At 37.3% G+C, this 26,295-nt stretch overlaps 1 protein-coding gene across 3 annotated transcripts in view; it reads left to right on the top strand.

Annotated features, from left to right (window-relative positions):
* The first annotated feature begins 638 nt into the window (after positions 1 to 638).
* The window catches only part of IFI44 (interferon induced protein 44), a 65,881-nt gene continuing 40,224 nt past the window's right edge, over positions 639 to 26,295 (top strand). The window contains exons 1-9 of one of the 3 annotated variants that reach the window (XM_012174440.4): positions 639 to 711; positions 945 to 1,396; positions 4,055 to 4,091; positions 5,009 to 5,204; positions 5,371 to 5,517; positions 12,059 to 12,230; positions 13,470 to 13,570; positions 15,778 to 15,952; positions 19,349 to 19,839. In XM_012174440.4, coding sequence (XP_012029830.1) covers positions 955 to 1,396; positions 4,055 to 4,091; positions 5,009 to 5,204; positions 5,371 to 5,517; positions 12,059 to 12,230; positions 13,470 to 13,570; positions 15,778 to 15,952; positions 19,349 to 19,353 — 1,275 coding nt within the window. In that variant the 5' untranslated portion in view covers positions 639 to 711; positions 945 to 954 and the 3' untranslated portion in view covers positions 19,354 to 19,839. Of the gene's footprint in view, positions 712 to 944; positions 1,397 to 4,054; positions 4,092 to 5,008; positions 5,205 to 5,370; positions 5,518 to 12,058; positions 12,231 to 13,469; positions 13,571 to 15,777; positions 15,953 to 16,973; positions 18,540 to 19,348; positions 19,840 to 26,295 lie in introns of those variants that run through there. The other 2 variants (XM_042250161.1, XM_042250157.2) reach the window with 2 other exon arrangements.

Here is a 26,295-nt window from a genome sequence, read left to right on the forward strand (position 1 = left end):
ACCAAGGGGGGGAAAAAAAAACAAACAGTGGAAGAAGGAAAAGGAATTGTGTTGTCCCTATGAAATAAATCTGCAGGTTGTGTTCCGCCTATAGGACACAAGTTTCTGACCCCCAGCAATGTGGAATCAGAGAAGGGGTTTTAGTGTGAAATTTACATTATTCAGTAAATATTTTACAAATGACTGGTTCCGTTGAAGAGACAGTATTGGAGAGGAGGCAAACAGAAAAGTAGAGGGACCAGTTAGGAAACTGTTTAAACAATCTGCATTTGTTGGTTTAGAATATATTGATAGCAGAGATGAAGAGAAATGAACATATTTGAGATGCATGCTGGAGGTAGAATAGACATTGCTTTTTTTGTGGGTCCATGTTTAGAAACTGAATTGTCCTTAAAATTTTTTTTAAATCATTAAAAAAATAGTGAGCTATTAGGCTTTCTTCCTTCTGACTTCAATTCCTTGATTTTTCTAATATAATTTTTATATGACTTCACTATCTAAAATTAACTGGATCCCTTTATGCTTACTTACTAGAGGAAGTGAGCACAGAGCCAACTGGGCTGGACCTCGCTAAGTTTCAGTTTCCTTTTTTGCTGCTTCTCCAAAGCCTCAAGGTTGCTGAGAAGGTTTTTGGTCTCACTTTGTGCCTGCCTAGCTGTCAGACAGAGCAGCTACCCTCAGCTTCAGCCCTTGAAGAGATCCTCCAAACAGGTAAATGGCTTTCCACTTTTCCTAGCCTCTTGCAAACGGTTGTCTTTTTTTTTTTAATTAAAAAAGAAATCATTTAGAATGAAAAACTAGCTAATGACTTTTCTTGCTATTTATTCACCCTCTGTTTACATATTTCATTTGTAACGCACAGTAAATAAGAAGCATTAATGCAAATGTTTTGGCAGTGCAAAAATTTCAATACTTAATGGAAAATGTATTTGATTTTCCACCAGGTTGAGAAGTATGGCAGTGGCAACTCGTTTGACATGGATGCAAGAAAAAAAGCTGCAAAATTACTTTGGAGAAAAGCAGTTTAGCCTTCTCTATAAGGCCAGTGTCCATGGATTCTCTACTAATAGTTTGCTTCAGATATGCTCTAGACAAGGACCTACTCTAACAGTGATTTACAGTAAAGATCGGATTGTTGCGGCATATATGCACAAGAACTATGGGGAAGGAAACTATTTAATCACTGTTTTTGTCTTTCAAGAGACTACAACTACAGAATGCAAAGTAGGACCATTTAAACTACTTATGTCATTTGATGAAGACCCTGGTGGAAATCTTGAAGTCAGTATGCATCTAAAGGAAAAAACCATGTATTTTAGTGTAAATGCAAAGAAAAAACTTGGACTACTTCAAAATTATATTTCCTTCCAGGACTGTGAAGTTTTTCGATGTGAAGGTAGGTTTAACCGGATAACCCTTCACATTTGGAGGGTTCTAGCTGACCCATTCATGTAAGGAACAATAATTTTTTATACTTGTCCTTATCATCAGGAAGTCCAGACTGAAAACTGGCCCCAAATTGTTTTCTACAACACAAACATGGTCAAAAGTCACATATTCAGAGTTCTCTGGAGTGTGGGGAAGGGGTAGGGAGGAGGAGATATTGTGAAAGTGAGAGAGAGAGAACAGAAAGCGAACTTGAAGATTGTGAGACTGTTAGAAAGAAACCAGAGCTTGAACTTCTCTTGGCTGGTACTCGATGCTTTCTGCTGCCGTCTCCTATTATATCAATCATATCAAAAGACCAAAGTTAGTTTGCCCATTGTTCTACTAAAGACATAAATTGTTTCTTATATTTACTGTTACAACCAATGCTCCTGTATTATCTGTATGCATATAAGTACACAAAAATACTTCTTTATGGTAACGTCCCAACAGTGGAGTTGCTGTTTAAGAATTATGTACATTTGCCTTTGGATAGATACCTTCCAAAAGCTTCAGTTGTCTGTGCTACCCACAAAAGTGTTGGAGACATGCTTGTTTATGGGCCAGATACTGCTCCGGACTCTAAAATAATACTATGCTGCCTTTTAATCTTTAGCTAGTTACATGTCAATATATCAATTTGTAATTAGAAATGGCCTCCAGGTGGCTCAGTGATAAAGAATCTGCCTGCTAATACAGGGGATGAAGGAGACTTGGGTTGGATTCCTAGGTCAGGAAGATCCTCTGGAAAAGGAAATGGCAACCCATTCCAGTATTCCGATGGATAGAGAAGCCAGGCGGGCTATAGTCCATGGGGTCACAAAGAATTTAACATGACTGAAGTAACTTAGCACATAATTCTTAGCCAGGAACATACTGTTAAAGATATTCAAGAGAAAAATACCATCCTTGTAGCAAATATCACTAGTTTATTTCCCAGGAGATAAGACTACTAGCATATTTATAAGAAAATTAGACCTAGTTACTTTTTTTCTTTCCCTGGTAAAGAGAGTGAATGTATCCTAGGTCAGTTGTTTTAACTTCTACCTCCCTAATGATACATCCATAGTATTATTTATAGTAGTAATTTTTTCCTTTTTATTTTCCTATAATATTCATTGTAGCGATTCCATCACACTGTAAAGAAGATCAAGTCACTTTTGGTGACCATTTGGGTTTTCCAGTCTGGGCCTAGTACAAATAATATTGCTATAAATGTTCTTGTATATGTCTTTTTGTTCATGTATATATATAATTTTTTTGAAGAATATAAGTATGAAATTGGTCATCAGGTATGTGCATATTCAGTAGATACTGACAAAGTTTTCCCACATCGTCATACCCATTTTCATTACCACAAGCAGTGTATGAGACTTTCTGTCTCTCTAAAACTTTCCCCAAATCTTTTATTACTGATTTTACAATTTGTAGCCATTCTGGTATGCAACTTGTGGTGTGACATTTTGTGAATTTAGCTTTTTTTGATTAGACTAGTTAGTAATTTATTTCATATTTTACATTAATTACTATATTAATTTATTCTTTTTCAATTTATGGAAATTTTCCTTTTAATTTTTTTTATATTCTTATATTTCTAAGACTTGTTCCCCTTTATTCTTTTGTTTCTATTTTATGTTTCTTTCCTTCTTTCTTGTTATTCATGAAATATACACATCCCAAGTTGATATTAAGTATTTATATTCTTATAGTCTATACATTTACAATTGTGATTTTTATTTCCTTTGGGATGTTAAAGCTATCTAAAAAGTGCTTTGTGAAATCCTAAGAGGTTGCCCTTCTCTTTGTTTACCCTCATTCTTTTCTAGTTTTATTATATTGTAGTCATTGAACAGTCTTCACTATTTCTACCTTTGGTAATTTAAAGAATATTGCTTTATAACCATGCATTTAGCTATATCTATAAATGTTCCACACAGTATTATTCTTTTGTTATTTAGAGTTACCAGCATCACTACATCTAATCCTTTCAGTTTTAAATACACCAAAAAAGAGTAACCCTTTCCAAGAAACAAAAGAATGCTGAGCCTGAGTCTCACTGGTTCAGTGAAGATGCAAGTCTACCCTTGAATCCCTTATTGTGCTCTCATTGTTTATGCACAAGTACTACATTCCTTTTTATACCAAGAAGAAAATAAATTGGATTGGAAGTTCTAAGAGGCCCAACAGTTGATAGTAGGTTTTAGAGAAAATCTGGTGCCTGTAGTTTTTTATTTGTGTGTCTTTGTACATTATCCCCTTCAGATCTATTGGATTTATGGAGAAGATATTTTAGGGTATTTTGAGTCTTTCCCTGGCCTGTCTATGCCTCTAGGCCTTGCTACTCTGATTCAGAGAGGCCCCAGCTCATATCTCTCCTGTTGGAGTGGGTCACACACTATTGCTAAATAATTTGGTGAGAAAAGATCTTGCAGTGTCCACCAGCTCTGGACTCTTCAAATGAAATGCATTCAGGAGATTTCCTGTAATTTTCTACTTGCTTTTTACCATACTATACAGTTCCGCAGAAAGGCAATTTTTGTATTTTTTTTCTAGTGACTTCATTAACATTCATTCAGTTCCAATCATTCAACAACCTGTAATCTTCATTATTCCTTGATTATTTCTCTAGATTTATTGGACGAAAGGAGGATGAATGGAATTACTGTGTAAGTCAATGTTTTAACTTTCTATTATTCTGTTCATTATCTGAGAATTATTCTACTATCCTTTCCTCTAAGTCCCTTCAGTCATGTCCAACTCTTTGCGACCCTGTGGACTGTAGCCCACCAGGCTCCTCTGTCCATGGATTCTCCAGGCAAGAATACTGGAGTGAGTTGGCCATGCCCTCCTCCAGAGGATCTTCCTGATTCAGGGGTTGAACCTGTGTCTCTTATGTCTCCTGCATTGGCAGGTGGGTTCTTACCACTAGCACCACCTGGAAAACCCTATTCTACTATACTGTCTGTCAAAAAAATTGGTAGTGTAAATTATAGCATATAAATTGTGTGTCATGAAGAACAAACTATAATCATAAAATATTTCATAATTTCAATGTTAAAGCAAAAAGAGCACTGAGTGGATGAACGGCATTTATATACTTAAAGGGAAATTATTATTTGGCTGAATGTCTATATTTTTGCTTAGAATTCTTAGAGCTATAGTTTTAACTATTTTAGGGCAGGGGTGGTTGGCAGGGCAGGAATAGTTATGATGAACTTCAAGAACATGTTAGAAACCATCTACTTCTATAAACTTCAAAAGTCACATATTGTGTTGTGGTTTTTGAAGTCTATTATTGATAATTTATCTTCTTGTTTAGCATAATTGCTGTTTATTCCAAGATTTATATATACTTAAGTCCAAAAGCCTTTATGTCTGATTGGTTTTAGTTAAAACTGTTATTTTTACTTTTACTTCTTTTACAATAGGATTTGAGATAAGACAGTTTCATGTCTTTTTATACAAGTTGCTAGTTAGAAATAAATAATAACACAGAAGAAAAGAGCCTGAATTCTAGGAAAATTTATAGTAGGGTCTTATGATTTAACCTTAGTCAACTTTTAAACTTGTCTTATCTAAACAGGCTCAAGGAGAGCTTATTGTGTGCTATCAGAAGTTATATACCATATGGAGGCCTGGTTCACAAAATTCGCATTCTGCTTCTGGGTCCAGTTGGAGCTGGGAAGTCTAGCTTTTTCAACTCAGTGAGGTCTATTTTCCGAGGCCATGTAACGAACCAGGCTTTGGTGGGTTCTAATCCAACTGGGACATCTGAAAAGGTGAGTCCATGCTAGATCACTCAGCTTTTGCTTCTTCATTCAAGTTAACTAGATTTGAAATGTCTTTTGCTGATCAATTTCATTACACATAGAGTTCATTTCAATTTACAGTGTTTGTTTGTTTTTTTTTAAAAGAGTTCTTAAAGCTGCTTTTTTCCCTTTGCAGTACAGAACATATTTCATTAAGGATGGGAAAGATAACAACACTCTGCCATTTATTCTGTGTGACTCAATGGGGCTGAGTGAGAAAGAAGGCCTGGACATGGATGACATACACTGTATCTTAGAAGGCCATTTTCCTGACAGATACCAGGTATGACTTAGCTAATTATTGAGAATGTATAATTGATACTTAAAATGTTTATTTTTGCTCACAATTGACAATATCAAACTCTAGTGCATTGGGATTTACTGTGTTAAACTATACTTGTTCATGATCCTTTTCTGCTTTTTGATATTTTATTTTATAAAGAATTAAAACATCCAAGGGGCTTACCAGGTGGTGCTAATGGTAAAGAACTCGCCTGCTAATGCAGGAAACTCAAGAGACCTGGGTTCTATCCGTGGGTCAGGAAGATTCATTGGAGAAGGGCACAGCAACCCACTCCAGTATTCTTGTCTGGAGAATCCCATGGACAGAGGATACAGTCCATTTGGTCATGAAAAGTCAGACACAACTGAAGTGACTTAGCACACCAAGCATCCAAAGGATTCTTCTGTCATAGCTGTTATAACAATGAATGCTATTTTATGTTCACTTGCTTTGGTTATGTGAAACAGAAATCTAACTACATAAATATACTCACATGGGTGATTTTTCTTATGTAACAGGAAGTCTGAAGGTAGGCAGTGTGGCAGGTTATTAATTTCAAGAGTGCTTCTGACTTTCATTTCTGAGATCCCTCAGCATAAGGCATAATGTTTGCCCTCCCAACCCCGCATTCATATGTTGAAGGCTTAATCCATAATGTGCTGAGGTTTGAGGGTAGAGAATTTTGGAGGTGATTAGATAATGACAGTGAAGCCCTCGTAAATGCAATTAGTATCCTTGGCTAAGAGTCGGACAAGACTGAGCGACTTCCCTTTCACTTTTTACTTGCCTACATTGGAGAAGGAAATGGCAACCCACTCCAGTGTTCTTGCCTGGAGAATCTCAGGGACAGGGGAGCCTGGTGGGCTGCTGTCTATGGGGTCACACAGAGTCGGACACGACTGAAATGACTTAGCAGCAGCAGCAGCAGCAAGAAAGGACACAAGAGATGACCTCTCTAGAAGCCATATGAGGACACTGCAAGAAGGTGGCTCTCGCCACACACCAAATCTACTAGCATTTTGATCTTGGATTTACTAGCTTCTAGAACTATGAGAAATAGAAGTTTTTCTCTCTAACCTGTGACAGCAGGCCAGGATGGCTAAGACATATGGTTTTAATCTTTGTGTTCTCAAGATGATCATGCTAAGCACTCTCAATATTCCAGTCAAGAAAAAGGAAAAGATTAAAGAGAAGAACTACTTCAGTCGGCCTTTAAAAAAAACAAAGTTCCTATTCCTTTTTATAAACATTTATATAATTAAGTTAATTATCAATTCATCTTGTTCCAAATGAATAGTCAAATGTGCCAACATCTTTCATTGAATGTTTTTGCATATTTTTCATTCTAAATGTATATATTAATTTTTATTCCATAGTTTGTCTTATTAATATATATTTCAATTCCATTGTGATATTTTTTATTATATTGTCTAATTGTTTTAATTTCCATGGCAATCAATTGTGTCTTGATAACTCACTGGATACATCATTCATTATTCACTTCTCACATATTTTTGACTATTTCATACATACAATTTTTCAAATGAACTTGTTTGTGCTTTATTTTGTTGTTTCTGTGTTTGATTTGTTAGTGCTTTGATTGGGTTGATGTGAAAACTTTATATTGCATGTTGATATACATCTTTGCACATCCAGTATTTTTATCCAGAAACAGAAAATACTTTATTTTTAAATTCATGCAAGATTCTTTCATTCCTTAGTGTCAGGTTATCTTATAGAGGTAGCTAAGTTTATTTTAAAATGTTCTTTAAAAGAAATATTTGTTATAGAGAATTTTAAACCTATGTAAAAGTGGACAAAACTATTTAACAAATTTTTCCTTTACATTGCTTCAAAATTTTTTATTTATAGCCAAACTTGATTCATCTATGTCTACCCACATTCTTCTCTCCTATATTATTTGGAAGAATATATGAGACATCATAACATTTCACCCATAAATGAATATGCCTTTAAATATATGTTGCTATTGTTGTTGTTCATTTGATAAGTTGTGTCTGACCCTCTGGGACCTCATGGATTGCAACACACCAGGCTTCCTTGTCCTTCACTATCCCCTGGAGTTTGCTCAAACTCATGTCCATTGAGTCAGTGATGCCATCCAACCATCTCATCCTCTGTTGTCCCCATCTCCTCCTGCCCTCAATCTTTCCCAGCATCAGAGTCTTTTCCAATGAATCAGTTTTTTGCATCAGGTAGCCAAATTATTGGAGCTTCAGCTTCAACATTGGTCCTTTCATATAAATATTCAGGATTTATTTCCTTTAGAATTGGCTGGTTTGATCTCCTTGCAGTCCAAGGCACTCTCAGGAGTCTTCTCCAGCACCACAACTTGAAAGCATCAATTCTTCGGCACTCCACCTTCTTTATTGTCCAATTCTTACATGCATACATGACTACGGGAAAAACCATGGCTTTGACTATATGAATCTTTGTCAACAAAGTAATGTTTTTCCTTTTTAATATGCTGTCTAGGTTTGTCATAGTTTTCCTTATAAGAAGCAAGTGTCTTTTAATTTCATGGCTGCAGTCACTGTCCACAGTGATCTGGAGCCAAAGGAAAGAAAAATATGTAACTGCTTCTATTCCTCCCCACCCCCTTCTATTTGTTATTAAGTGATGGGACCGAATGCCATGATCTTAGTTTTTTGAATGTTGAGTTTTAAGCCAGCTTTTTCACTCTCCTCTTTCATCCTCATCAAGAAGCTCTTTAGTTCCTCTTTACTTTCTGCCATTAGAGTGTTGTCATCTGCATATCTGAGGTTGTTGATATTTCTCCTGGCAATTTTGATTCCATCTTTGTGATTCATCTAGTGTGGCATTTGTGTAATGTACTCAGCATAGAAGATAAATAAGCAGGGTGACAATATACAGCCTTTATGTTCTTGTTTCCCAATTTTGAATCAGCGTGTTGTTCAATGTCTGACATGCATACAGGTTACTCAGGAGACAGGTAAGGTGGTCTGGTATTCCCATCTCTTTAAGAATTTTCCACAGTTTGTTGTGATCCAGACAGTCAAAGGCTTTAGCATAATCAGTGACACAGAAGTAGATATTTTTCTGGAATTCCCTTGCTTTCTCTATGATTTAACGTATGTTGGCAATTTGATCCCTGGTTCCTCTGCCTTTTCTAACCTAGCTTGTGTATCTGGTTCACTTACTGCTGAAGCCTAGCTTGAAGAATTTTGAGCATTACCTTGCTAACATGTGAAATAAGTGCAACTGTACAGGAATCTGAACATCTTTTGGCATTGCCTTTCTTCGGAATTGGAATGGAAACTGACCTTTTCCAGTCCTGTGGCCACTGCTGTGTTTTCCAATTTTGCTGACATATTGAATGTCACACTTTAGCAGCAGCATCTTTTAGGATTTGAAATAACAGCTGGAATTCCATCACCTCCACTAGCTTTGTCCATAGTAATGTTCCCTAAAGCCTACTTGACTGCACACTCCAGAATGTCTGACTCTAGGTGAATGACCACGCTGTCGGATTATCTGGGTCATGAAGACCTTTTGGTAGAGTTCTTCTGTGAACTCTTCCCACATCTTCTTAATCTCTTCTGCTTCTGTTAGGTACTACCATTTCTGTCTTTTATCACGTCCATCCTTGCATGAATTGTTCCCTTGATCACTCCAATTTTCTTGAAGAGATCTCTAGTCTTCCTGGTGGCTCAGATGGTAAAGAATCTGCCTGCAATGCAGGAGACCCAGGTTTGATCTCTGGGTGAGAAAGACCTCCTGGAGGAGGGAATGGCTACTCTTCCCAGTATTCGTGCCTGGAGAATTCCATGCACAGAGGAGCCTAGCAGGCTACAGTCCATGGGGTTCCCAAGAGTTGGACGTGACTGAGAGACTAACATTTTCACTTTTGTTTGAATATATATATATATACATATATATATTTTAAATTTATTATTAATATATATATTCAATTTATATTTAACATGTCAAAAGTTTTATATATGTAGGTATACATATATATATATATATATATATATATATATATATATACACTCATGGCACATATGTGTCTTTTATTAAATATAGCCATAATATGCTTATCACATCTAAAAGTTATACTTGTTCTTAATTGGCAAACTATTACCCAATTCTCTTTATCATGCATTTTTTTTTTAAACAGTTTCTTAGAAACATTATTCAAATAAATCTCTCCAGCCTCTTTTAGTCTGTATGCTCTGCCTCTATATCTTCTGGTATTCTTCTTTGAAATTAATTTTTTGAGAAATCTAGTTGTTTGTTCTCTAGACTTAACCTATAGTCTGAACTTTGCTGTTTGTTTCAATTGATGTGGGTTTCTAAAACCATGGAAAAAATTCCAAAACTATGCCTGGGGCATGTTTAAATTCAGCTTCTACTTCCTAGGTGGTGTTGTGTTCTTTCATGAAGAGGCATACAACTTTGGGTTTTCTCATTTTTCTAATATAGATATTTATCAGTGTCCAATGTCTAGACCCTCTACTGAAGTGTGAAAACAGTGGTATTCTCTTTCTATCACTCCTTCATTTCACATAGGAAAGAGGAACTTCCCCTCTCCTATTACCAGATTATTTAGTGGTAGGGCTTATATAGGAAAGGCAGAAATGCATGCTCCATTTATTCTCTTTTTTACAAACTTTTGAAACAATAAGTTAGTTCTTTGTATCTGCCAACAATTACCATTTATTATTTTACTATCCATATGAACTCATGAATTGAACATACTTGATGTGCTTCTATTTATTATGTTTTTCTCCATTTTGATGCCAAATGTACCATTTTTGACAAGTGGAAGCCTCTACATTTTGGATACTGAGTGGGTTTTTTTTTTTACAGAAACCTGAAAAATCTTCTATATTTCTTATTTATGATATACTAGATATTCAAACCACATTGTGTATATTTCCAGTTCTAGATTTTAAATCAAGGATTTCTCTAAGGAGTCTTTGCTTGGGTCATTAGAACTGTTGATTGCTTCTTAGTTGGCCACTGGTTCTTGCCCTTTTCTGTAGACAGGGCTAAGATACACACACACACACATATATAATATATGTACTTATGATAAAATATATTATGAATTCATGAAGAAAATTTCCATTCAAATTCAGGGCTAGAGAATTTTTACTTAATCTTTTCTATCTCACATAATCCTAAAGGAAATTAATTCTGAATATTCACTGGGAGGGCTGATGCTGAAGCTGAAGTGCTAAAACTTTGGCCATCTAATGTGAAGGGCCTATTCATTGGAAAAGACTCTGATACTGGGAAAATTGAGGGTAGGAGAAGGGGGGTGACAGAGGATGAGATGGTTGGATGGCATCACTGACTCAATGGACATGAGTTTGAGCAAACTCGGGGAAATAGTGAAGGACAAGAAAGCCTGGTGTGCTGCAGTATATGACTTAGCCACTGAACAGCAATCTTACATTTGTATCTCATTTCTCCCAAGCAGAGAATCCCTATTCTCAAGTGCATCAGAGGTGGCAGAATATCATATCACCACTCATTTGCTTTATTGCGCATAATATTCACTGTGGTCTCAGAGCAAAATTTCTATTACTACTATGAACAGTCTAATCATGATCATATTTAATACCAACATAATATAAATACAATCAAAGCTGGAAACAATTTAGTCTTTTAGCAGATTTTTATATTCAATTTAGGAAATATGTAACAGAAATATATAAATGACTATGCTTTCGAGTCAAATTATTTATCTCTGTGTGGTTATGATCCCACTGGATGTAAAAGCTTATTTGTTTAAAGTTAAGGATAGCTTTTAAAATTTAGTTTTATATTTATGTTTATCATCTATACAAGGTCAAATCTAGAAAAGAAGATGTACTCAAAGAATCCATCTCTTCTCTGACTCATAAAATACATTCCTCCTCTTTTCTTTTCTTATAAGTACCCATATAAAAATCTGTAGTTTATTTGTGGTTTCTCCTTTCTTAGAGAGGTGATAAAATACTATATGTCACTGATGAATCAGATTTTTGCCACTACAAATAGTCCTGAAGTTAATAGCCTTGTATATATATCACTTTGTATTTTGCCAGTATATATGTGGGACAGATTCCCAGCATAGGAATTGCTAGTTCAAGAGTAAACACATCCTATTTTTAATCACTTTACCCCTTGTATTCTGCCGGTACCAGATTTCTTTCTGAATGCTTTCACTTCCACCTTTATCCACATTGCTTCTTCTATCTTGAATGCTTTCTACCATCTCATTATTCCCCTTATCAGACTAACTCTCCCCCAACATTTTAGCTTTCTAAATATATGACCTTTCCTCACAGAAGCTTTACCTGACCATATGAAAGGACAGCCATCTAATTGCTGTCAATGCTGTCAATTGCTGTCAATAACAGCTGTCTTCCCTACCAGATTGTTAGCCCTTTAGTGTTAGAGACATGCCTGTTTTGTTCAGTTTCAGTCACTCTAACTGTGCTTGGTGCAGAGTGTGTGCTTATAAATATTCATTGAATTAATATGTTGCTTTATCTTTACTTTACAGTTTAATTCCTTGAAACTAAGGCCAAAAGGCATTGGTAACCATACAGGCTGCCCATTGCTCAAGGACAGAATCCATTGTGTGGCATTTGTGTTCAATGCCAACTCTGTTGGAGAGCTCTCCCATGAGATGGTGGAAAAGATCAAGAAAATTCAAAGGGAGTTGATTAAGTCTGGTGAGTCTCTTTCCACTTCACTTCTAAGGCAAATGATTATATTGCTGGGTGGTTTGGGGACAGGATGAAGAACTTAAGAAATTGCATATGTGAATGTGTGTGTGCTAAGTGGCTTCAGTTGTGTCTGATTCCTGGAGTCTCTATGGACTGTAGCCCATCAAGTTCCTCTGTTCATGGGATTCTCCAGGCAAGAATACTGGAGTGGGTTGTCATCTCCTCCAGGGGATCTTCTCAACCCAGGAGTTGAACCCACGTCTCTTATGTCTCCTTCAGTGGCAGGCAGGTTCTTTACTACTAGAGCCACCTGGGAAGCCCTCATAGGTGAATATTCCCCTGGCTAATCAGTGTGATTCCATCAAATTAATCATTCACAAGCTGAGTGACTTTGTGCCTCAATTTTCTGATCTATAAAATTGTAGTATAATCATAGAGTCTACCTCAGAGATTTATTACAAAGATTAAACAAATCAATATAGATGAAGAGATTACTATAATCCTCACTGCCTGCTACCTCGGCATTCTAGCATGTGTTTATTTACCAAGAATCCTAAATTCTCCCTTGTTTCTTAAAGGGTTAGAAAGTAGAAAAGAACATTTCAGTAAGAAAAAGATGTCGGAAAGTAAGATGTTGAGTAGGGAGAGGTAGCATCAAGGCTTCAGAGAAGGTAAATAGGATTAGGGAATTAGAGTGCCTTAATGGTTTTTCTAGGCTCTGTTTTCCATTCTGTTTGCAGATGAGCCAATTTGTCACAACTTTGATTAAGTTAGAAGCAGAGAATGATTGATTTACTTGCTCACTGAAATTTAAAAGCTTTCAAGGGTGGTGTGCAGGAAGGTGATTGCTAAAATTCCTTCTCCTTCTTGAGGCGTCTTTTCCCCCATCTTGTGTGTTAGAGTTCTTTTGGTTTTCTCTAATCTCCATAAAAACACAAATGTTTGGATAGGATGTGAAATCAATCAATAATGCTATAGTGTATTTTAGTTACCTCTTCCAAGAGGTGGTTTCTTTTGAAGTCTTGTTTTTTCCCCTAGGAGGCAATGAAGGATATTTCTTCTGCTAGACAAATTCCAAGTATGAATGAGTAGTTAAGGGGGACATTTTTTTGTGGGGGATACGGAACCTTCTCAAGTCTCTGAAATTGCTCCATAGATAGCATATTGCATAACTGATAGCTGATTAAATGAAAAATATTGGTGTTGTCTTTAATAATGAAAATAATATGAATCTTTTTGGCATAGATGTGGTCCATGTGGTGTTGCTCACTCATGTGGATACCTTGGATCTGATTACAAAAGGTGACCTCATAGACATATACAAATGTGTGCCTGTGAAACTTAAGGTAATGGGTGATGCCATTTGTAAACATATTTTCTGGGGTATTATGTCACTCTAATCACATATTACTGTGTATAAAAATAAAAACAAACACCTATTGAGTTTAAGAAGAATTAAAACAATTGCTTGGGATAACTCAGGTTCATTTTCCAATTTTTAAAAATTAAATATATATTTATCTTTACACTGACACAGATATTTCCATTCACTACAATTTAATTCAGTTAGGTTGTATTCAACTTATATCAATTACCTTGATGATCAAGCAAACATGAGAGTCTCCAATCAAATACACAGATAACAAAAATAATTTCCCTGCACTAAAAAGCTTATAATTTTGTAGGAAGAGGTAAAGAGACTGGGGGAGGTGGTAGGATAAGAAGAAATTGACTAAAGAATGTGATATGATTGAGTGTGATAAACAGAAATGATTGAAAATAAAATGTTTTGAAACTTTAGAGAAGGGAAGATAATACTTTAAAGGGGAGGGGGGTGATTTCATTACTGGGGTGGTACTGAGGAGGAGCATTTCAGGAAGTGAAGGGACCAAAAGGGGAAAAACTGAGGCCCTGAATAAGCCAATGCATCAATAAGGGAAAAGGTAGTGTGTATGGGAAGCATGGCACTGTTTAGTTTAGGGGAGGGCTGAATCCTTGGAGTGATAGAGAGAGGAAGTTACATTTGCATGAGATGATTCTATTAATTAGGTGCATTATATGGAATTACAGCAATTTTTTTGAAAGAGCAATGGTATGACCAAAGTTAAGCCAATAAAAATCTGCCACCTATGTGCAGAATAGATTGGAGTCGAGGGAACCTGGAGGTGGGAACCATAGTTGGGAGGAAATAAAGATAGTAAATATTTGTTGAGAACTGCTGCTGCTTAGTGGCTTCAGTCATGTCTGACTCTGCGACCCCATGGATGGTAGACCTCTAGGCTCCTCTGTCCATGGGGATTCTCCAGGCAAGAATACTGGAGTTGGTTGCCATGCCCTTCAGGGGATCTTCCTGACCCAGGGATTGAATCCGAGTCTCCTGCATTATAGACAGATTCTTTACCACTGAGCCAACAGGGAAGGCCATTGAGCACTAAATATGTGATGTATTTTCTTATTCAATACTTCGTAACAACTTTATGAGATGGGCACTGTCATCACCACATTTGATAGATAAGGAAACAGAAGCACACAGAGTTAAGCAATTGCTAGTTTACTGACGGTGCTAGGAGGTGACAGAGTCCTATTTTGAACCTAGGAAGTGTGAACGTGAACGTGATGTCGCTCAGTCGTGTCCGACTCTTTGCAACCCCATGGACTGTAGCCTACCAGGCTCCTCTGTCCATGGGATTTTCCAGGCAAGAGTACTGGAGTGGATTGCCATAGGAAGTGTGGTTCCACAAATAAACTAGGCTAAGCTTGAATTAAGCATAACATTAAATTAGTCTAGCAAAACCGACTTATCCTGAGAATAACCTTTAAAAGGAAACTGAAAGGGAACTTCCCTGGTGCTACAGTGGATTAGAATCCACCTGCCAATGCAGGGAACACGTGTTTGATCCCTGGTCCAGGAAGATTCCGCATGTCCGGGAGCAACCAAGCCAATGTGCCGCAACTCCTAAGCCTGAGTGCTGCTACTACTGGAGCCTGCGCCCTCTAGAGCCCACACACTGCAACTGCTGAGCCCACGTGCTGCAACTACTGAAGCTCATGTGCCTAGTGCCTGTGATCCGCAACAAGAGAAGCCATTGCAATGAAAAGGCTGCACATTTCAACTAGAGGCTAACCTCCACTCGCTACAACTAGAGAAAGTCTGTGCAAAGCAGCAAAGACCTAGCACAGCCAAAAACAAATAAATAAAAATTGAAAAGAAATTTAAAAAAGAAATGAAAGGAAATGATAGATTTTAACATAAGGTGTTAAAATGCTTGAATTTCAGTGTAGTTTGTATGAAACTATTAGGTACCTTTCACTTCTAATTCATACTGAGTCTATTATGTGTATTCTAAGTGAAAATTAGCAATGATATTAGAACTTGACTTGTGAAGTTCTTGAAGAAACCCCTTTATGGGGCCAGATCTCTGTCTCTACATTCTCCAACAGCCTAACCATTGCCAAGTTCTTACTTTATGTTCATACTTTCATAATTTATATTGACATAAAATTGTATTTTGCACTGTTTTAAGATTTCTGGGCTTTGCATTCTCTATTGCAGCTAGAGGCAGTTCACAGAAAACTTGGATTCGCTCTTTCTGACATCTTTGTGGTTAGTAATTATACCTCAGAGTGGGAACTGGAGCCTGTCATAGATGTCCTGATCCTCTCTGCACTGAAAGAGATGCTGTGGGCTGCAGATGACTTCTTAGAGAATTTGCCTCTTGAGAAAACAGGTAGATGTGTTTGATGGTGTGAAAGCTTCAAGGTGTCCACTATGTGGCTACTTCCATTTTGGGTGTATACTGGACCTACACTATTTCTTCCCCTTCTTGTCTTGTTTTAAAATGAAAATTTGAAATGATTCACCTCTGTCTTAACAGACCAAGCAGTATCCTTGTTCTCTTTTGTCAAAATGGGCTTTGCTGCTTGGGACTCAGGAAGGGATTGACTCAGCATTGTTTCTGATCAGATGGGATCTTTGATTATTGGTCCTTCCTTGGAGCTTTATCCTTATGCCTGTTTTTTGACTTGACTTTTCAATGGCTTTCCCTTATCAGAGCCTGTTTTAATGCAGTGTAATCAGTTCTGGGTAGAGGTGGGTACTTTTCCTGTTTATGACTTCAGATTTTAGTATTATGTGTATTTCCTATTGTCAACCTGTGTATAATACATGCTGTACTGTTCCAATCAAAGATAAGGCAGGAGTGTTAACCTAAACTCAAAACTTATTTCAGTTTGTGGGAAATCAGAGTATCATATTATCTCTGGCTCTCTCACTTGCAAACCCCTGGGAAACTGTCACCATTACTACATTTGCAGTTCTGACTCTGCCATCTTGGTTTTTCCATTCCTTCTCTTCCTCGTGGGGCATGCACTCCCAAAGTCAGGGTTGGCTTAGCCCAATATTTCTTCTTCCTACTGGTTGGTTTTCCTTGCTGCTGCTAAGTTGCTTTAGTCGTGTATGACTCTGTGCAACCTTATAGACGGCAGCCCACCAGGCTTCGCCATCCCTGGGATTCTCCAGGCAAGAATACTGGAGTGGGTTGCCATTTCCTTCTCCAATGCAGGAAAGTGAAAAGTGAAAGTGAAGTCATTCAGTCGTGTCCGACTGTTAGTGACCCCATGGACTGCAGCCTACCAGGCTCCTCCACCCATGGGATTTTCCAGGCAAGAGTACTGGAGTGGGTTGCCATTGCCTTCTCTGTGCTTTTCCCTGGATAACCCATTAAGAATATGTTGTTTTCCTTTACTCAGAGATCAGAAGAAAGAAATGATCAAATGTGAATAAAGAAAATAAGTGAGCACGTTGCATATTAAAGCTTTTAATTTCATCATAGAAAAGTGAAAAGTGTGAAATGAGAAAACACGGGAAAAAAGGAAGCAGTTGAACCTGAGGGGGATATTTTATCTAAATCTAGAATGAAATTACATACAAAATCATAATACCTATAAAGAGGAACAGCACAATTTAAGTCATTAATTATATAAAAGACTAATAATTTCTTTAAAAATTATGTACTGTATCTGTGAAAAATTAAAGTTTCTTCTTGTAAAACTGAAGTCTAACTTGAGTGTGTGCATACGTGTGTGTGTGGTATGTGTGTGTGATTTTGGAAAAGATTATTCTAATACAACTTGTCAACTTCTTCTGACCTTCACCCATATTGTCTTAATTTTTGCCTTCTTATGTTATTTCTAAAGTGCTTGATTCTCTTTGGGTCCCTATTAATGTTGTATTCTTTAACCTAAAGCCATTTTTGTTTGAATATCTGAACACTTCTTCAAGGATGTAGCAAATTAATATTACATAGAGATTTCATTTCATGTAGCAATGAAAATTAAAGAGCTATAACTATATACAATAGTATCAATAAATATTAAAAATACACTATTGACCAAAAGGAGAAAGATATGAATGAATCTATACATGATGAATAGATTTATATAAATCTCATAGAAGTTCTAAGTAAAACAAAGGGAATGATAATCTTAAAAATGATGATGGTCATAAAAATGAAGATGGTGATGATATTTCAAGGTGGAGAGGGGCTCTATGTAATGTACTGCAATTTATTATCTGTTCTATTAATACTATTCATAGGCCTGGGGATTATCTCCAATTTGGGACTGTTATGAATAATGCTGCTACAAAGATTCTTATACACATCTTTTGAGGCACATATAAAAATCGTCCCTAAGATGTATAACTGAGAAATTGCTAGCTCATTGGGTCTGTCTACATATCCTCAACCTTATTGGAAACAATCCATAGCCTCTTGACAGGTGAATAAGTAAAAAGATGTGGTATATCCGCACAATGGAATACTACTCAGCAATAAAAAGAAGGAAATATTTTTACAGGCAAGTGTAGGAGACAGGAAGAATAAAAGAAAAGCAGGCCCTGGCAAGGGCCACAAAATAAATTTGTAATTATTGATAAACTGGATGCTATAAGGCATGAGACTCTTGGAACAAGTCCAGAGGGAACAGTTCATAATCTTGAAAACAAGATATGATCCTGCGACCCCAGACTGTTTCTCAGCTGGCTTCTCAGAATCACATGTTCTACATATCCGGTGAAAAATCTATAGATAAGAATATCAGTCTTAGTTACTGATTTGTTATTGGTTACTGTTTCTTAATTACTCAATGGTTAATGATCATTTTCTTCTTTGTCCCTGAAGGCCACATGAGTTATAGTTTAACTCCCCGCATATTTTTTCATTCCCGGCTGAAAGCATAATAAAGCTGGCTTGGATTCGGTTTCGGCACCTTCACCTTGGAGCGGTGTTGGTCCCCTGATCCTCGCTTTTCTCTGAATTTTTGTGTCTTGTTTCTCATTCTCTCGCGCTTTCGGAAACCCTGCTTGTCGAACTGGTCTGGACAGGCAAAAGCATACACAAATCAGGTAGACTATTTTATTTCTTTACCTCCCAAGGTGGAGGGGGTTTGTGAAGAGTGAGTAGCCACCTGGTGCTTCTGCAGGAGCTATAAGCGTCCTTTGTTTCGAGCAGAATGGTGGTGAAATGGATATTTGCTTTATATCATTTTTAAGTTGAATATTTGTATTTAATGTACTTTCCTGCATGTATTGTATATGCCATACCAACACAGAAAAAAATTAATATCATAGAAAACTTTCAGAATTATGCAGAACTGGATCTAAATCCCTATTATGCCACATAATTTGCAATCTTTTAAAAAATCTTTAATTCCCCATCTTACATAGATATGTCATAAACACTAAATTAGATAATATACATAACTAAATCATTAGATAATATATGTAATTAGATAATATATGCACATACATAATTAGATAATATACATAACTACATAATATGTATAATATGTATATATGTAATTAATAATATACGTGAATTAGGTGATATTCATAACTACATTAATCATTAGTGTAGGCACTTAGAAACATAAACCCAGATACGGAAGGACATTGCTAGTCTTATATTACAACAGACCAATAATCAACTATCAATCTCTCTATTGTAAATTTAATTTTATTGTAGTTGAAAACAAGCATAAGATTTGGACTTGGTAACTCATAAAAAATGAAAGAGACTTAAATTGAATTTTCTTTCTTTTTGTTTGCTTGTTCGTTTGATATGCAGTTTAAAGAAGATACACCTTTAGCTTTAGGAGCATACTGCTTTAGGAGCATACGTCTCGGATTCAAAATCTGAAACAGTCAACAGAAACAAACGAAATGATTGGGTCATTTCTGCCCCCTAGTGGTCAATGCTCTAAATGGAGAAGACGGTGAAGGTTGAATTTGGAAGCTCAAATAAAAACAAGGCTTCTAATTTTGTTTTTTTTAAAGGAAAACCATCAGAGCAGAAAAAAAATTTAACATATAATTTTGTTAAAGATGTTCATTATTGAATGGAAGATGATTTTCTCCTGGTGTTGAATACATGACAGCTTTTGGAAATGCTGTGTTCTGTGCTAGAATTTTTTTATTCCTGGCATTATATCAGACATTGTTTATGCGTGTTTGCAAACTAAGGTATTATTAACATATCCTATTTTAGCATATTTAAATAGAAATTTGAATGTATAATGCTCAAGGCCTATGGTGATCAATAAACACATACAATGGGAACTTTTGTCTTTTGCTTTAAAACAATGTTATTCCCAATGACATTACTTTTGGATAATGAGGTTCGAACCCGCTCACACATGAGTTAATTTGTGCAGGCAAATTACATTCATGTAGAACAGAAGAAACATTATGCTTCAAGAGTCATGTTCCTTCAATGTGCATTTATATTTGATTTAATATTATTCCATATGAAAGAAGAGTCTGCAAATTAGTTAAAATAGCACAGTGCTCCAAAAACATGATGATGTGCCCTGGTTCCCTACCAATGCTTCTTTCAGAGATTTATGATGAATTCCTTTGCCTACACAGCATTATGTCCAAACTTCTTAGGATATTTTTCCTAATCTGGACATACTTGATCTCAAACACTAAAACAAGTGCTCCACTGAGTGACTTCCTCTTCCTAACTGTTTTATGCATTGTCCATCTCCTTGTGATTGTTTCTACTTTGGGGAAGTTATTTAATTTCTATGTACCTTGTCTTCTCATCTGGCAAATGGGAATAATTATAGTACCTACCTCAGAGAATTGTTTTGAGGATTAAATAAAAGCATACTTAGAGTACTTTTTGAAGTATCAGAAACACAGTAGACAATAAATGTTGTTGCTGTTGTTGTTTAGTTGCTAAGTCATGTCCAACTCTTTTGTGACCCCAGGAACTGTAGTCTGCCAGGTTCCTCCATCCATGGGATTTCCCAGGCAAGAATACTGGAGCGGGGGTGCCATTTCCTTCTCCAGAGGATCTTCTAGATGCAGGGATCGAACCCATGTCTCTGGCAGGCAGATTCTTCACCACTGAGCCACTAGGGAAGCCTAGGCATGCTAGTCGTGTTTCCCTTCTGTAGTATTTCATCACATATACCTCTCTACCACCTGCCAATCAGGGACTGATTTCTCTGTCATTTGCATTCTGCTGACTCTTTGTAGACACTGTCCAAGCATTATCACACTATATGTTATTTAGCTATATGGTCATGTATGGGCATACTGCTTTTTGTGGTCAGTTCACTTAGTACAGTTTCTGTGAATAATAGATGTTCAGTAATGTTTGAAGGAATTAAATGAAGTGATTAGAAAACATATGAAGACTTATGTGGATGTGAACCTGATACCTGAAAACCTAGCTGAGAATAACATAAAAAAATCTACAGCTGATTCTGGAGCAACACATGTTTAAACTATGGGCCCACTGATAGTAGATCTTTTTCAGTAAATATATTGGACAAAATTTTGGAGATTTGCACTGGTTTGAAAAAATGACCGATAAACCATCCATGTAGCCTGCTGCTGCTGCTACTAAGTCACTTCAGTCGTGTCCAACTCTGTGCGACCCCATAGACCGCAGCCCACCAGGCTCCCCTGTCCCTGGGATTCTCCAGGCAAGAACAACGGAGTAGGTTGCCATTTCCTTCTCCAATGCGTGAAAGTGAAAAGTGAGAGTGAAGTCGCTCAGTCGTGTCCGACTCTTCGAGACCCCATGGACTGCAGCCTACCAGTCTCCTCCGCCCGTGGGATTTTCCAGGCAACAGTACTGGAGTAGGGTGCCATTGCCTTCTCCCCATGTAGCCTAGAAATATTAAAAAAAAAGAGTGAAGAAAAAGTAGGTATGTCATGAATGCATAAAATATATGAATATACTAGCCTATTTTATCATTTATGGTCATAAAATACATACAAATCTATAATGAAAACTTAAAATTTATCAAAACTTATACATTAAAACATGTAAAAACCATACTTGGCACCATTCATAGCCGAGAGAAATGTAAAAAACAATGTAAAAAAATGTAACGATGCAGTATTAAATCATAGCTGTAAAATTAGCTGCAGGACACACTGTACTACTGTACAGGCCACTCCTGTTGCGGTTTAGGTGAGCTTAGGTGTTGTGAGTCTGTGTAAAGTGCCATGAGATGCTAATCATCTCCGTATGTGCAGTTCCTCTCTCCAGTAAATTGCGCATCACAGTAGAAAGGCTCTTTCTCAGTTCTTGCGTAGTTTTCATCATGTTTAGTTCTATACTATAAACCTTGGCTAACACCATGGGACCCATATGAAGTGCCGCTAGTGAGGTTGGAAGTGCTCCCAAGAAGCAGAGAAAAGTCATGACGGTATTACAAGAGGAAGTTTAATTGCTGGATATGTACCCTAGCTGGAGGTCTGCAGCTTCTGTTGCCTGCCATTTCAAGATAAACAAATCCAGCATAAGGACCATTATAAAAACAAACAAATGAAACAACAACAAAAACCCCAAAAAGGAAATCCATGAAGGTATAACTGCATCTACATTAGCAAGCAGGAAAACTTCGCACTTTTTGCAAAATATCTTTTAATCCTGTATTGAAAATGCAGCTTTTATGCGGGTGCAGGCATATCTATAGACTAATATGTTTCCAAAAAAGTGAAGTTATTATATGACAATGGAAAGCCAAAGGAAGGCAAAGGATCTAAAGCTGTAGAATTTAACAGTGAAGGATGGTTTGATAGTTTTAGAAAGATGTTGACTTTAAAAATGTCAAGATAACAGGAGAGGCAACTTCCACTGACCAAGAGGCAGCAGACAATTTCCTGGAAAAAGCATCTCCAGGGATTATTAACATTTATTAATACAGAAGGGAAATGAGCACCAGGATTTAAGGCAGGAATGGATAGCCTAGCTCTCCCATTTTGTGCAAATGCAGTTGGGTTTATGATCACAACTGCCCGTATCTATAAAGCTGCTAACATCTGAGCCTTGACAGGAAAGAATATACAGCAGCTATTAGTCTTCTGGTTGTACAGCAAGAAGTCCCAGACAATGAGAAGTCTTTTTCTGGACTGGTTCCACTGATGCTTTGTCCTTGACATCAGGAAATACCTCTCCCATAAGGCACTGCCTTTTAAAAAGATCTTTTGATATTGGACAATGTCCCTAGCTACCCAGAACCTCATGAGTTCAGCACCACAGGTGCTGGAGTGGTCTACTTGCTCCCAAACACAGTGTCTCAGATTCAGATTCCAGATTAGGGCTCTTAGGGACTTTAAAGCTCGTTACACACAGTACTCTATGGAAAGGATGGTCAATGCTGTGGAACAGAACCTCGATGGAAACAACATTATGAGAGTCTGGAAGATTACACCACGAAAGATGCCATCGTTATTGTAAAAACTACCTGCGAAAAACGTAAAGCCTGAAACAATAAGTTCCTGTGGAGGAAACTGTTTCCAGATGTTGTGCATGACTTCTCAGGATTTATGACAGAGCTCGCCAAGGAAATTATGAAAGAGACTGTGGATGTGGCAAAAAAAGATAGGGTGGTGGTTGTGAAGGGTTTCAGAATATGGATCTTGGAGAAATTCAAGAGCTAATAGACACCACACCAGAGGAATTACCAGAAGATGACTGAGTGCTTCTGAACCAGTGCCAGACAATGGAGAAGATGTACAAGAAGCAGTGCCAGAAAAAAACAAAAGCGAAAAACTAACGTTAATCAAAAGTCAGAAGGGTTCTGACTTTGCAAGACTGCTTTTGCATTCTTTTATGACATGGATGACCCCTTCTATGATTTTGGGCACTGAAGTGAATGGTAGGAGGATTGAGTCTGTGTAGAAACATTTTGAGAGAAATGAAAAGTGGAATCAGACAGAAGTTATGATATATTTCCATAGTTACACTACGTGTGCCTGCCCCTCCTGCTGCCCTTTCCACCTCCTCTCCCTCTTCGGTCCCTGCCACTCCTGAGACAGTGAGACCAACCCTCCTCTGCAGCCTGCTCAACACGGAGGTGGCAAGCATGAAGACCTTTATGATGATCTACTTCCACTTAATGAACAGTAAATGGTCATCATGCTATACAGTTCATAAACTTATCTGTTGTGTATGTTCATGTGAAAACCTAACAACTGTAGGACAAGAACCATAGGAGATATTTTTGTGTCATCATCATTGTCACCTAAGTGTTCATATTCTGTTAATTCCTCAAAATAATTTTTATATCAGAGAGGCATATTTTGGGGTGACATATCCTGATTTCCTTCTGTTGAAAGAGGAAGCTGCTACCTCCCTACACAGGCAGAGAGGACAATGTGGTGAGATGGTGATACCAGAACCAAGAAGCCAAAGCTTTCTGGAGGAAACTGTAACTACAGTGGGAGCTTCCTGATGAGAAGTGAAACTGCACAGGGTGGACTGTCCCATGGAAGCTGGAGCCATAAGGACTTAGTTGCTGCTGGAGGTCAAGCCCAAGGGCAAGAAAGGAGCTGACAGAGCCCCCATCTCTGCACTACCAGCTGCCTTCTAGTCTCTAGCTGGTAACTCCCACTGGCCAAACTTAGCCATAAATCAGATGAGGTGGAAGCCTGGATGAAACAGTCTGTAGGAATGGGCTTGTCTGCGAAGTGGAGTGGAATGGGATGCAAGCCTGAGGAACAGATCTGGAGGCAGAAGTGCAGCTGACCCTTCTCTAACTTCTTTTCTTTCCCACAAATTACATTCCTATCTCTGGTTTTCTGGTTATTCCTAAACACAGGATGCATATTCATGCCTTTACTACTATTCCAGCAGCACACAACAAAATCTCTATGCTTTTTGTCCTATTAAAATGTAACCAATTGTTCAAAGTCCAACTGGTATACCACACCATTTAAAAACATTTCTCATACTGTCAGTTCAATATTAAATTCTGTTGGTTCTGCTTCTGCTTCTGTGGCAGCAGTAATTTTTGCCTTACAGTAGGGCTTCCCTGGTAGCTCAGATGGTAAAGAATCTGCCTACAATTCAGGAGACCTGGGTTCAGTCTTTGGATCAGGAAGATCCTCTGGAGAAGGGAATGGCAACCTGCTCCAGTATTCTTGCCTGGAGAATTCCAGGGACAGAGAAGCCTGGTGGGATACTGTCCATGGGGTCGCAAAGAGTCAGACATGACTGAACAACTAACACACAAAGTGTTTCATGTGTAGGTCCTTTTCTCTCAATATTGAAAACAAATTTGGCTATTGTTTGATGAAAAGTCCCCATGGGCTCAACACTTCCTTTAGTGCTCAAATTAGTGTGAAAACATTGCCTAATATGGTCCTACCTCTACTAACAGCTCAAGGACCCCGGTATATAGTCTCTCTCTCTAGACACCAGGGAGGACTTTTGTTAACTCAGAAATGGGAGGAAAAGGACTTTCTTCCTGAGGCATGGAGAATTTCAAACTGCAATGGATGTCAAGATTTTGTCTTCACTGTCTCTGGAGAATTCACTATCCTAGCATGATTCTAATTTGCTTAGAGGAGAAAAGTGCATTGAGTTTCTTTTGCAAGATCATTTTTATCCTAAAGACAGAAAGGTTTCTACCTCTTTTTCAAGATAAGCCTGCAGAGGGTGAGATGCTTTTCCTTTACCAGTGGTTATGATTTATTAACACAAATGTGAGGCTTGGTCAGTATCTGCTGTATCTGTATGTCAAACCACATATTTTCCAGTGCATCAAATAACAACTTTCCCAGCACTGTGGAAGGAGATAAGTTCACCTGTTTAACACCATTCTTTATTGAATATCTATGTACTGTAAACTATGCAAATGTCTTGAGAAGGGTCATTCTGCACAAAGTTTGGGCACAACGATAGCTAGATGGCGAGGCAGTTCTTTTCAGGGATGTGGACTGGGGCTACTGAGGGCTCTTGATTTAAAATGACACAATTTAACTGCATCATAGCAATGCCAAAAACATGCATTTCAATGTATCATGCTCAGTCATTCCAAGATCTCAATATCTAGAAGCTTGCAAATATTTTGTAGTCTCTGCAAACTTGAGATATTCTTCAAGTCTCAAGCTATGAGTTTTTTAGATTTACTCCTTTACTGTTCTAATTTTGCTCCTTCTCCATGCATATTTTGCTTTTAAAACTTAGCAGTCATCTGGGCTACATTTTCTCTCCATTCCATATGCACGGAAAGCATGCTTATCCTGAAAATCATGTAAATTGTGTTAAAAGAATGGGCTCTTAGCTGTATTCAAGAAAATTGATTCCTTACAACCTTCATGGTTGTTATTCATGAGAATCCCCATTGTGTACTGTATTTTCCCCAATTCTAGAGTTTGGGGAGTGTAGCATTAAAACAGGACTCTGGAAGCATACAGTCAACATTTTGCTTTGTGGTTAAGTAGCTCTAAGATTTGAGTTTAATTTCTTTACTTCTGTAAGACTTAGGTTTTTCATTTGTAAATTAAAAGCTTGGGCTTAGCAAGATTAATTCTAAGCCCTTTTCCAGGTCTGAAATTCTATGATATTATAATGATAAAAATCCTGATGTAAATATTTGCATATATGGGACAGGCAGTTAAAACTCTATAAAGGATATCCCTCTGACACATGAAATTCTAAGCAATTAAACTTGATTTTGAAAGTATCTTCATTGTACGAGTGGTGGGAAAAATCTTTAAATAAAGCCATTGGCCCCTATAAGTTTCAAAGTCTTTTTCTGTGAC

This window comes from Ovis aries, chromosome 1 (genome assembly GCF_016772045.2).
Source record: "Ovis aries strain OAR_USU_Benz2616 breed Rambouillet chromosome 1, ARS-UI_Ramb_v3.0, whole genome shotgun sequence".
NCBI lineage: Eukaryota > Metazoa > Chordata > Mammalia > Artiodactyla > Bovidae > Ovis > Ovis aries.